The 13,257-nt window shown below is 41.2% G+C and overlaps 1 protein-coding gene across 1 annotated transcript in view; it reads right to left on the bottom strand.

The window, feature by feature from the left end:
- The window catches only part of ARHGAP15 (Rho GTPase activating protein 15), a 323,268-nt gene extending 310,585 nt beyond the window's left edge, over window positions 1-12,683 (bottom strand). The window contains exon 1 of the mRNA XM_059476533.1: window positions 12,637-12,683. Coding sequence (XP_059332516.1) covers window positions 12,637-12,660 — 24 coding nt within the window. The 5' untranslated portion in view covers window positions 12,661-12,683. The remainder of the gene's footprint in view (window positions 1-12,636) is intronic.
- Between the last annotated feature and the right edge of the window lie 574 nt (window positions 12,684-13,257).

The following is a 13,257-nucleotide window of genomic DNA, read 5'->3' as shown; positions in this document are numbered from 1 at the left end:
CACACATCATTCTAGGTTTCTATGATTAAACAGTGGTAACGTACACTTTTCTCCAAAAAAGGGGGAAAAATCCCAACTATTTAATAGCACTCATATTTGTTATCTATTATATTTTTCAGTATTTCTAAATAAGCTTATAAGCTTTTAATTTCTCCCACGTTTTCTCCTTATGACTTGCACCATTGTCAAGTCAGAAGCTTAATGAGCACGAAAGTTCTCGACACAGCAGAGTGCAAACACTGCAAAATTGAGGAGCATCTTGTTGCATTGACTAATTTAGGTACTTTGCTCAAGAACACAACAGTACTTGAAGAGCATGGACAAAACCCAATGGAACAATATCACACAAGGATAAAAATCAGCACTAGGTTCACCCTCACAGCAGACCTGTGAGCCTGCAAAACCGCAAAAATGGAAGCAGAAGTTGCAGTTAACAACTGAAATAAACAAGAGAACGCCAGACACGGGGTGAGTTGGAGCACTCCTGTTTAGGAGAATGTGTCTGTGAAAGTGCTTATCACCAAAATCAACACTCCCATGTACATAGTGCTGCTGTTAGGTTCTGCCTTGGCCACACTGCAGAGGCACAGCTCAGGGCAGCAAGTGCTTAAACACACACAGTGATGGAAAATAAAGGTGCACAAATGAAAAAAAAAAACTACATGTAAAGAGAGAGAACAGCCAGTAAATTGCTCCATAATTTGTTGGGTTTTTAAAATTATTCCTATCTGCACTTTGCTGTGTCTATTTTGTTTCAGCCATGCCCACGGTGCTGCTCTCAGCCTTGACACATCGCACCCCTGTGCCCAGGGCAGGGACACGGGCAGGAAAGGCTCCTGAGGGATGGATGCAGTGTCCTGGACTGGCGCCCAGCAGTGTCCTGAAGCCAGTTTATCTGAGTACTGGAAAGCAGAGAAACCCATTGGGCTGAAAATACAAAGCAGATATAGCCTTCCTATGCATTTTCATTTGCAAAAATAGTATCAGGTACTTAGGAAGCAGGATTGATATCTTATCAACCATCACTCCTACATTTAATCAAAGCACGAGATCTGTTATGACTCAAAATCACCACTGCCTGGTTCTTTACTCCACTTTTGTCTCCTTATATCACATAGACAATAAACCAGAATTCAGTGCCAGCTTCAGCCTGCTGTAAAATGTTAAGTGTCCTAAGCTCAGCAGCTCACTTTCCCTTATCACCCAAAACTGCAATCTCCTCTCTAAGTTAATCCGCCCTACAAAAACCATGTTCATCAACATTAATTATCACACCTTCTTTTAACTTTTTACCCTGTTGCAGCCATATTAGAGTTTTGCTGGTGTCTCAAAACAGACATCACACAGCAAGGATCATGGAGCTCCTCTAAAAGCTGGATTTCTAATTTCTCTTTTCTAGTCCAGTACTTGTGGACTTTCTGCAAATAAAAGCAGAAATGGCCCACTCCAATTTATATATACAGTCACTCATCTCTCTGCTGTGGTCAAAGAGAAGAGCAAATCATCTTTTATGCTTTGTTTGGAGCCATATCTCACTGTCCAGCATTTCTCTGTCACCATGTGTGGCATAAGCTGCCTGAACCATTATTCACAATTTTTTATGCTCTGAGGTATATCATTCAGTCTCTATGAAGGATGCCCCTAAAGGCAAATTTCTCCACACAGCTTGACCCAAATCATAGAATCAGAGAATAATTGAGCTTGGAAAATGCCTCCAACATCATCTGTTGACAGGTCCATCACTAAACCATGTCCTGAAGCATCACATATCCATGTTTTTGAACACTGTGATTCCACCACTTTCCTAGGCAGCCTGTTCCAATGCTTGATCACCCTTTTAGTGAAGAAATTTTCCCTAAAATCCAATATAAACCTCCACTGACAAAACTTGAAGCCATTTCCTCTTGTCCTATCACTTAGCAGGCCATCTAAGTAGTAACTCAATACAAGAGTAAAGCATTAAACAAATCTTTAGGCTGAAAAACCTTTGTGAGATTATCTGCGAGATTTTAACGTGATCCTTGGCATGATGACAATTTCAACCTCACTGATTTATTCTCTTATATTAAGAGAGGGCTACATTTTACAACTCTTGGTCAGCAATTATGTAATTCTCACAGCAGAAATCTCATGTACCAACCTAATATCCAGTAGGAGCAAAATGTGTTTTCATATAACATAATTCCTTTCTGGTTTGTGCAATAGAGAAAAGGTGGTTCCAGGCAGGTCCTACAGGTCTGATTGTGATTTTGAGCTGAGGCTGATGGAATTACAGCTGAGCAACAGCGACATTAAGTACCCCTGAGGAGGGGAGACAAATAATTCACTGCATTATGGATCAGGCAAGGAAATGCACTTTGTAACAAGAGGGAAGGGCACAGACTTGCCCCATTGTACAGAAGCAATGGTTTTGTTTAATTTTGGGTCTAAGAACATAAAGCTTGGTTTTCTGATGACTCAGTTCCTAAGAATTAAAATATTGGAGCGTGGTACTTCATTTTTCATTCCTGAGGGTTTTCCACACATATTAGGGATTTGTTATTCTCTACTTACAGCAGGTCACAGACCCACATAAATACAGTTTGCACCCCACAATACTTTACAGACTTGTACATTGGTGCTTCAGTATTCCCTGTCCATTGGCAGATGGGCTAAAACTATGAGTGGCTTATTGATGTGAAGATTGACTGCGGCCTTTTTCTGTTTTTTTCAACAAGTAATAGCACACTAAAAAAAAAAAAAAAAAAAGTAATAACAAAAGGCTTATATCAAGTCCCACTTTCTAGCAAGTGGCAGGAAAATATCTTATCCAAATATGTTCAATGGAAATATTGTTAATCTTTACAAATTTTTTGCTTGATTTTTCTCCAGGATTGAATGGAGAGAAACACAAAGAGAGAAAATTTGTGTGCCTCTTCTGGACTGGCAATGGTTATCAATGAAGGGCCTAAATACCTCCTGTGTGTTATTCTGGAATTTCATAGATGATAACCCCAGAGTCTGTCCCCTTCTATAGATGTACATTCTAACCCTTCCATACAAGGGTTTTTAAACCCTTAAAAGGAGCAGGACAGATGACAAACAGGGAAAACCTGCTTGGTCTCTATAGGGCAGAGACCTGCTCCCTCTGGAAACATTTCCAATCAGGCTGGAAATGTTCTGAGAATCAGAAAGAGAGGAGAATGGGACAGTTACTATTCCAAAGCTGTGTGGACACAATGACAAACCCTTCACATCTACATGTTATGACTCCAGATCCAACAACTCTAATCCTGTATAGCTCCATGACCTGCTCTCTGCAGGTCTTCCCTGCTTAAATAAAACTTGTTTGGAAATGTCACTGAGATATTATTGAAAACATCAAAACCACATTAAATAGTGTAAGAGAAAGTCATCAAGTGATTTCATATGGTCATGGCTCTTCTTGCACCACTTAGTTTCCTAATTATGATACATGGGAAAGTCTCAGCAAAGGTAGCAGTTGTTTCAAAAGTTCTTCTGTCCCAATATATCATATGGGATAGCATAATGGAGTCTATTTTCACCATTCCCATGTCAATTCACTATCTCAGCTCCCAGTGGAACCTGAAGCTAAAAGTATCCTTTGTGTACAGTTTGGCCTGCATATGTTCTGGGAACAGTTGTCCATAGTAAAAATTCAGTTGAATATGTAAAAGAACATGCCTGAGGAAAAAAAAAAAAAAAAAGCTACTTCTAGGTCTTCCTGCTGGCAGCACCTTTCATTTCTTTCTGGATTGCTTCTGATCCAGGACACCTGCCTCTATTTTCTGTGCTGTGCAAGCTAGAGTACTGTGACAGTGTTCACAGGGGTCCCAGGATGAGGGAAGAGATGAGGATCTGACTCCATGATTTAGAAGGCTTGATTTATTATTTTATGATATTTATTATATTAAACCTATACTAAAAGAATAGAAGAAAAGATTTCATCAGAAGGCTGGCTCAGAATAGAAAAAGAAAGAATGATAACAAAGGTTCCTGTCTGAGCCAGCTGACTGTGATTGGCCATTGATTAGAAACAACCACATGAGACCAATCCCAGATGCACCTGTTGCATTCCACAGCAGCAGATAACCATTGTTTGCATTTTGTTCCTGAGGCCTCTCAGCTTCTCAGGAGGAAAAATCCTAAGGAAAGGATTTTTCATAAAAGATGTCTGTGACAGTCTACAATCCTTCTGATGGAGAATATTGGTTCTATAAATTAACTATTAAAAGCCAGTCTGTGAGTATCATCCCATGCACAGCACTTCCAATGCTTCCAGTGGCCCTGAACAGCAGGACTGGAATGGTTTGGACATTTGACCAATGGTATTAAGTAACCTACAGCAGCATAAAATTTAGTGACAATTTATAATTCATGCATTTAATTGGTTTAACACTAAATATGACCTAATAAGTGCTAGAGGATAATGCTTGCTTATTCTTGACCGGTATTATCATAAGGAGAAGAAAATTTCCTTCTAACTCCTTCCTTTATTCTAAGGTTTTATTTACTGCAGATAAGTTCAGAGTAGAGCCATGGCTTTGCAAACACCTCAAGACTGACCAGTCTAAACTCATTTCACACCTGCACCTGATGCTTGTTCATGGCAACTTTGTAGTTTAAAGCTGTCTAATTCAGAATTAAAAAAAAAATAAAAAAAAATCAATGTTTTCTCTAGGAAGATCACATAAGAATCACAAATTTTCCCCGGCGCTTGAAAGAAATCTGTTCCTATAGCCTAAATGTTCAGAAAAGTGTTGTTACTTTTAATGTTGCCAGATCTGGAGTGATGAGATACTATGGGAAAGGTTATTCTTGCAGTATTTACAGATACAAGCAGAAGCAGAAGTGACAGAAATTTCAAAGTAAGGCTGCTTGAAATACTTCCAGCTCAATTTTGCAGAACTTCTCCTCACAGAGATTTGGATATCCATCCAAGCTTTCCATGCTTACCTGAACTAGACATGTGGTGATGGTAATTTTGGAACAGCCCAAAGTCTCTGGAAAAGTCGAAGACTTTGTACCACAAGACAAACTGATGTATTAGAAAAATATTTTTTAAACACCTGTAAGCTTTGGCTGCAAGTAGCCAAAGAAACAAACTTCCTGTGAGTTCTAAATTTCAGAGCTTTGCCACCAGAGATTTTTGGCTTAATTTGACAGGGGCAGGACTGTCCCAAGGCCTGCTTGGGTAGGGTGTGACAGCCCTTTGCGCCCTCCCCACAGCTCCACTGGATGATTCATTGGGAGGAAGCATTTCACGTTCATCACTGAGTGAAATTACACACAAATTTTATCTCACTCTACCTCTAAATCACTTGGGCACTACTGAACACGTGGAGCAGTTGTAAGTCATGGCTCACTGTCACAGACATCTTTTCATGAAAAATCCTTTCCTTAGGATTTTTCCTCCTGAGAAGCTGAGAGGCCGCAGGAACAAAATGTAAACATTGATTATCTGCTGCTGTGGAATGCAACAGGTGTATCTGTGATTGGTCTCATGTGGTTGTTTCTAATTAATGGCCAATCACAGTCAGCTGGCTCGGACTCTCTGTCCGAGACAGGAACCTTTGTTATCATTCTTGATCATTCTATTCTTAGCTTAGCTAGCCTTCTGATGAAACCGTTTCTTCTATTATTTTAGTATAGTTTTAATGTAATATATATAATAAAATAATAAATCAAGCCTTCTGAAAAATTGAGTCAGATCCTCATCTCTTCCCTCAACATAAGACCCCTGTGAACACAGTCACACCTCACTTTGCCCTCCAACCCTCAGGTCCTGCAGCAGCACCATCACCTTCACCAGACAAAATGCCTTCTTGAGTTCTGTAAAGCCTTTGGTGAAGCAGCAGCAGCAGTTTTAACCTCTTGGAGTATCTGAGAGCTCCTCAGCTTAGCAGCTTCAATGCACATTTGCTATGTCCTAATCCTTTTTGCAGTTCCATATACCCATCATCCCACAGAAGACATCTGTCAAACTAAGATACTGAGATTTTGAATATCAAGGCCTTTAAATCTTCTCAGACTTTAAAAATAAATTTTAAAAATGAAATTATTTCTCTTTTTATTTAAAACTTACAATATTTTTTTTTTTGTCTGACCCTGCCTGCCTCAATAGTTCTAAGAGAGGAGGCTTGTCCTTTACCAGGCAGAGAGATGCCCTCCCTCCCACTCCCCCGTGATGTTTGACTTCCTGTGCTGTGCACATGAAGCAGTGCCTCCCACCCTCTCCCCATCTCCCTATATCATCTATATCTGCAGCAGTTTCTGCGCTGTGATCCTGCAGCTGTTCCCTTGCTTCTTCTCACTGCTCCCACTTCCCATCTGAGGGAGGAAAAAAAAAAATCCTCCAGACACTTTTAATCTGTTCCCACACTCCAAGCCTACGTTCAGAGCGGAGCTCCTGGTGCTGCACTTCCAGAGAGGCTGCTGTGAAATGCAGCAGAGACGGCACCTACAGCTCTGGGGGAAAACTTGTGAGCTGTGGCAGGAACCAGGAGGGGAAATTCTTTGTGGTTTGCTTTGAGCAAGCCCCTCTTCTGCATTTCATGGGGCCCCCAGTTTGCTTTCTTGTGCAGCAGGAGTGTGTGCCCCAGCAGACAGCAAAGAGGAGACAAAGGCCCTTGTTCTGTGTGATAGCATCTGATAGCACATTGTGCAGCTGAGGTGGCTGCACAGGGAAATACCAAGGGTGCTGAGCTCTCAAAAAAGTCAGTTTCACAGACTCATGTAATGGTTTGTGTAGCAAAGGACCTTAAAAATCATCTATTTCCATGATTGCTTTGATGACACAAGTAGTTTGAGCATATGTTCTGTTAATTATATTTAATTTTTTTTTTTTTTTTTGCTGCAAATGAAATTCTTTAGCAAGTTTCAGACAAAAGACTTCTGAACTAGTTATTGTTTCCTTCACACAAAATAATAGTTTTAAGCAATTAAACTGTTGGCCTGAAAAGACAAACTCTGTCATTTTCTTTTTCTTTAAATTCTGATCCTCAGGAGAACCTAAACACCACTTTCACAACTGCCTGAATATAGATGACCTCATCTACTGTAAGCATGACTGACTGATTTTCCAAAAAAGACACCCTTAGGTAGGAAAGAAAAGAGACCAGAAAACTTTATCTCACTGAGGTGGTTCCGAGTGATTCCAGGAAATCTTGCACACATTTTCTGCAGGCCAGGAGGCCACAGCCACCTGTGTCCCAGCACAGATGTGCCCCACACAGCCACAGTCAATGCCGATGGCAGCAGGAGCACAGCAGAGCCACCTGCAAGCACCAACACTCACAGTGAGACAGGCACAGCCATTCTTCTGTCCCCAGCACTGCTCAGGGCAAAAATACTCAATGACTCTTACATTTTCCACTGGGTTTATGAGGTAGCATCCTCAAACCCCTTTTTGGATGGAATAACTGCACTCAAATGAACTCTGCAGTCCTGTGCACCTGAATTAAAATGTCCTTATACTGCATCAACATTGTTCCCTAAATACCTGAACTTTGGTGCAGGGCACAACTCCAATAAGAAATACCTTCATTTAACTTCTTTCATTCTTTTATTCTATACACTTTTCACTCCACATCTAAATAGATTCCCTCTTTTCAGCTACCCCCACTCTAAGAAAGGTTTTACAAAACATCCAAACTTCAGAAGAAAATGAAAACGAGAAAGGAAGTTGTCAAATTCAAACTCTGCAGCAATTCTGAATGTCTCAGGTGTCTGCGACTGCAACCTACTCAAGCAGGAGCTAATGCTGGACTGTGCAAAGGAAATTCAAGAATGGGTTGAAGACATCAGTCCCTGTGAGGTTCTGCTGAAGCTCAGGGCACTCCTTGACTTTTCCAGGGTTTAGGATTAATGAAGGAGGAGGAACTGACATGATTTCACTTGGCCTGATTCTGCTTTCTTGGCACTCCAAGAGCAGATGGATTTATGGTGGTTGGATTAATGCTAAATGGGTTAATTCTAAATCTAAAAATTATCACAAGAATTTGATTGCTCGTTACTATACTTTGTTGGCTGTTTTTTTACCAATAAATTAACCAAAATTGCAATGTACTGCTGATAATGGAAACAATAATCTCTCTGGATCAAACCTCAGCACTACTCAGCCCAACACACAAATGGCAGCACGTGCCAAAACTCTGAGACATGGCCAGGCTGATGTGACACCCTCCCAGGTGAAAAATACTGATTAATTCATAGCAAAACTATTTGATAGAAATGCATTTTTTGAGAGAGAAATGCATTTGTGAGGCGGCTTGTGTTGGTGTTTGCTGTGGGTGTCCATGGTGTGGCCATGGGCCCTCGTGTGATGTGTCTGGGTTTGGTTCTGAGTCCCATCTGCAGCAGAGATACCAAAAAGCAGAGAGGAGACCCACCAGCCATGGAGGGCACAGAGCCCTCTCAGAACTCCAGAGCTTCAACTGCTCTCACAAAACATCTCTGTCATTTCCTTCCTCACCCCAAAAGGAAGAGTTTGTAACATCCTGAGTAGCAAATAAACAAGTTCAGGTGCCAGGGCAGTGTCCTGCCCAAGAGCACTTTCGGTAACTGGTATCTGATTCAGCACCAAATACAGAAGAGGTTTTGCTCAGGGTGTGGCAGAAAAAGAAATCCAAAACAAAGAACAAGCACCTATTCACAGCATGTCTCTTAGCTCCAAGCCATGTTCACTTCTGTTTTCCCTTCCTCCTCATCTCAGGTTGCAGGTGCACTGAAAACTGATGGATGCTTTGCAGAAGGAATCATAAGTCCCTTTAGGTTCATCTGCTGGGCCTGCTTAGTGTATCAGGCACAAGGTTTGGGAGAAATATGAAAACCACAATAGAAACCCACAATACCCAGCTAAACTGCAGGTGAATGCTTTAATATGCTGTCAGTCTTCAATGGCAGGAAGAGTTACATGGATCTTAAACAACCTACCACAACCATAGCACCATCAAACTCAGTGAATTTATTGAAGAAATGCTCCAGTAAACACCTGAATTAATGCAACACACACAGTAGCTTAGCAGGTAATTTGGAGAATATAAATATCTATTTAAACCTCTGTTACCTTTCCTACTTAATTCTGAAAACATTTTTTTCTCATAAGTAAGTTGAGTGAAAATATAGAAAAATTAAGATAAAAAGGTCAAAATTTTTTGGCATATATGAATTTTGGTTCCTAGTTTCTGCAAACAGGATTTATTTTACATGTGCCAGATGTCAACAATTCCAGATTACTTTAATATAAACCAATAATGCCCTGAAAATCTTCTCCAGCATGGCCTGGCTGCTTCCACTGACAGCTCTTGCACGGGCTAGATTTGCCCCATTGTCAGTTTGAAACACCTGAACATCTGTGCCCAGAAAATTATTTCCTAACCTTCTTAATGAAAATCCAAGTGTTTTCCTTTTGCTCCTGTCTCAGCCAGCCTGGAAGTTTGCAACCCAGGGAGCTTCAAGTTGTGTCAAAGATGATGCAAGGCTGTGACCCTCACTGTTTAGGTAAAAAATAGCTCTGCATTGAGGAAGTCCCAGTGTAAATGAGGAGCTAGAAGGGCTTGTTTTGTAGTGAGTCTCCAAAACAACCTTTTTATAGTAATTCTCAAAGCAGAGAGGACTGACAGAGGCACGCTGAGGGCGTGAAGGCACTGTCCCAGCACCCAGCACAGCAAGGAAACCATCCCTGTCCTTCAGGGGCTGCTGAGGGTGAAATTCAGATTCACTGCTTGAAGCAGACCCACCTTAAGGGAAGGTTTCAGAGCAGGTAACACCAAAACCTCCTCACCCAGCCCAGGACCCCAAATGCTGAAGGCAGCAAGGCATTCAGCCCACCCTGACCCCCAGAGGTCATGGCACCAGTTTGATGGTGACAAAATCCACCGCAGAATGGAAAAGGGGCCGTTTTGGGCAGGTTGTGTAGCCAGGTGGGGAAATCTGCTGCAGTGCTCTGAATGGCACTTGAACTACCATGGAAAATCTGGGCCAAAATTGTACCCAATCTGCCTTCTTCAGGATTTATGCTACCAAAAAAAAATGAAATCAGGAAAACAATCTGCATATAACGGGATCCATCAGCACCAATTTCTGCCTTTGTGGCGCTGAGAAACAGGTTTCATGCATCCATATGGAGCTCTTAGGAGCTAAGTGGAATGTAGAGACTTTGGCTGGAGCTCAGGTGATGCTTTATTTGGTTTTTAAAAGAGATCAGCCCAAACAGCACCAATAAAGAATTAAGACACATTCTGTAGAACGGTTGTGTTTTGGGTTAAAAGTTAGGAACACACTTAAGTACATCAAGAGATGGTTTTTAGCCCCACACAGGCTTTAACAGCTCATTAAATGGTTAACAGCTCATTAAATGGTTAACAACTCACCCTGATTGAACAGCACAGAGCTATCTAACAAAAAAAAAGCAAGAAAAATAAGCAAGTATCAGAATTACACAGTGTGAGCAGTAAAAAACACTGAGACTCTGCCTATAGGCCACAATCCTGGATGTGATTGAGTAAAACACACTCGAATACAGCAGTTACATGGCTCAAAGCCTGGTAGGAGAGACCCAAGCTTTGGGCAGCACAGCCAAAGCCATTCTCACTGCAGCACTGGAGCTCACAAAAGGAAATCCATCCCACTGCATGGGATGCTGCCTCTTAAACCCTGTCCTGAAGCTCAGTGCTGCAAAGGAATTATTTATGGGACCAGAAACAGACAGAGAAACCCAAACCAGAGCTGTTGGAATTCTCCAGCACCACGTTGGAGGTTGTAGAGTTTTGCCACCAGGAGGAAAATTCAAGCATGCCTTTGTCACCATTTTATTTTCTGTTTCCTGTTCCACTCCAGGTAGGGAGGAACATACCCGAGGCCGGGTTACAGCCCCCTGGTGACAGGGACTGCCAAGAGTGTCATGCACTCTAACTTGGTTGGAAGAAGATGGAGAATCTCTTCCAAACCAGGATATCTTTGTGTCAAGGCAAAAAGAAGTTTCTACAACAAATGCTGTCAAAAAACCCAACATTTTTTGTTTTGGTTTGGTTTTTTTTTGTAATTCAATAATAGTGTATAGCAGGAGCTTTAAAATACAGAGTGCTTCTGCTGTTTACTCTCTTTGGGAAAGGAAATGAACAAATGTACATCACAGATGTAATTGGATGGAGAGGTAAACTGATCAAGACACACTGCTTTAAAATGAATTTGGACACAAAGAGGTAAGTTGCAGAGAAAGGGAGAAAATAAAGACATAAAACTCTGAGAATTCAAACTACTTCACCAAATCTCACAGCTCTTTGGAAAATGCATTTTAAATTACTCTAAGACTCTGCAGCAGAAACATAAAAATCATGACAAACACAGCCCAGGAAGAGAACATATTCTTTTTATACAATTTCCCTGTCTGTGCTGATTTGTGTATGCAGGCAGGACAGCTTTTTTTTTTTCTCCAAAAAGTACAGAAAATATGAAATGTGATCTTCCAACATTACACTAAAATCTGTCTCCAATTAGCATGCACAATTCCAAAATGAGCTCTGAGCCACGTGTGATATCTTTCAACTCTTGACCCATATTTCCAAAAAAACCCCAAGTTGCCTGTGTGGAGAAGGCAATCAGTCACAAACAGGAGCACAAGTCACAAAGTTTGCACAATCTATGTGTTACTGGGATAAAAAACCTTCAGCACAAAACAAGCCTTGCTAATTCTGGCTCTCCTTTATGTGGCCCACAATCAAAGTGCTTTATTGTGTTATTTGAGCATCTTCCTGAATTACTATTTCTTTGCAAAGCTTTGCAGGCCAAAAAGTTGTTTGCCTACCAACAGCAATGCAAAGGTGTCTTTGCTGAGGGAAAACTTTGAGGTCAGGACATGCAACCCTTTTCTGGCCAGTTCTGAAGGATGAATTGGTCTGGGATTAAACAGCCCGTGCAGGAAACACACAGCCACGACATCTCCGCTGAACAGCTCCACCATCAACTGCCCATAGAGAAACCCAGGATATTTTATGTAAAATATCCTTTATGCCCCATGTTCTTTTCCTACCTGACAAATAATAGAGTGGTATCAAACTTCTTGATATTGAGTAGGGCAAGAAATCCCTCTATCAACATCTTCAGGCTCTAGAAATACCAAAACAACTACATACCACCCCTTAGCACTGACTTTTTCAGTGTCCATGGCTACTGATCACATCCCTCATGGTCACCAGCGCAGGAGCCAGGTAATCAAACCATGCTAAACTGCACTCAGGAAGGGCAAATGCTGGGAAAAGTGATCTAATCTCATTTCCCAGCCAGTGACACAAACTTTTCTACATTTTTGGGGAGAGCTAGGTAGTTCCAGCCAGGATATGAGAAGGAGTTAGCGGTTTGGGGTACTAGACAAGGTCAGGTAATGTTGCCTCTTGCACAGAATGCAACAGATTTGCTAAACTCTGAGCACTGATTGAAAACATCATTTCACATCTGTATCCTCTACACTTTTCTCCTTGCTTTCAAATCCACAAAGGCATATAGAAATAAAGCAGTTGTGCCATTAAACCAACCTGATTCGAGTGCCTACAAAACGCTCCTGGCTATGATTATTTTAAAAAAAATCTCAGCAACAGGTTTCCCAAAGTGCACTGAGATGGATCAGAGGCTCCTTACCTGCAGCCTCAGGGACGTTGTCATCTCATCTCAAGCCGCCATCAACGAGCAACAGTTTTGACTATTTCAAAAGAACGGAAAAGATCGAGGTCACATGTCGAGAGACAGCCCTTGAGTTAGTCCTACAGCTCGTACTGGGTGAAAAATAGCAGGGAAAAAGTAAAGTAAAACCACTTCCTGCAAGAGCAGAAGTGCACCATCTCACCAGTGAGTGCCTTACATCTAGAGGTTAGGGTAAAATTCTTCTGGATTGGAGGAAAAAAAAAGATGGTTTAAAGTATGAAAATAAAGTCAAGCAGTTTCTCTGTGAAAATTGCAGCAAACAGGGAAGGTTAGCTTTTGCAAAAGGTAAAGATGAGGTTTAAAGGGAAATGCTGAAAGGAATTACGATTCTAAGCCTTAACACAACTTCCCTTTTCTTGCCTTCAATGAAACCCTTTGAGTACTGAAATAAATAGCTTGCAACAAATCTGCTTTGCTATTTTGAAAAATAGCTTTAGTAAGCAGGACACTTACTGTACTGTTATTTAGATTAATAAAGTAGCAAATTCTGAACAATCAGAGACTTTGCTTCTAAAAAAAGCCCTGGCAGAGGTCAGGCAGGCAAACACTTCTGTTTGT

The sequence above is a fragment of the Ammospiza nelsoni genome, chromosome 7 (genome assembly GCF_027579445.1).
Source record: "Ammospiza nelsoni isolate bAmmNel1 chromosome 7, bAmmNel1.pri, whole genome shotgun sequence".
NCBI classification, from domain to species: domain Eukaryota; kingdom Metazoa; phylum Chordata; class Aves; order Passeriformes; family Passerellidae; genus Ammospiza; species Ammospiza nelsoni.
Note: the sequence above shows the minus strand (reverse complement) of the source record. Positions and strands in the feature narration are given on the sequence as shown.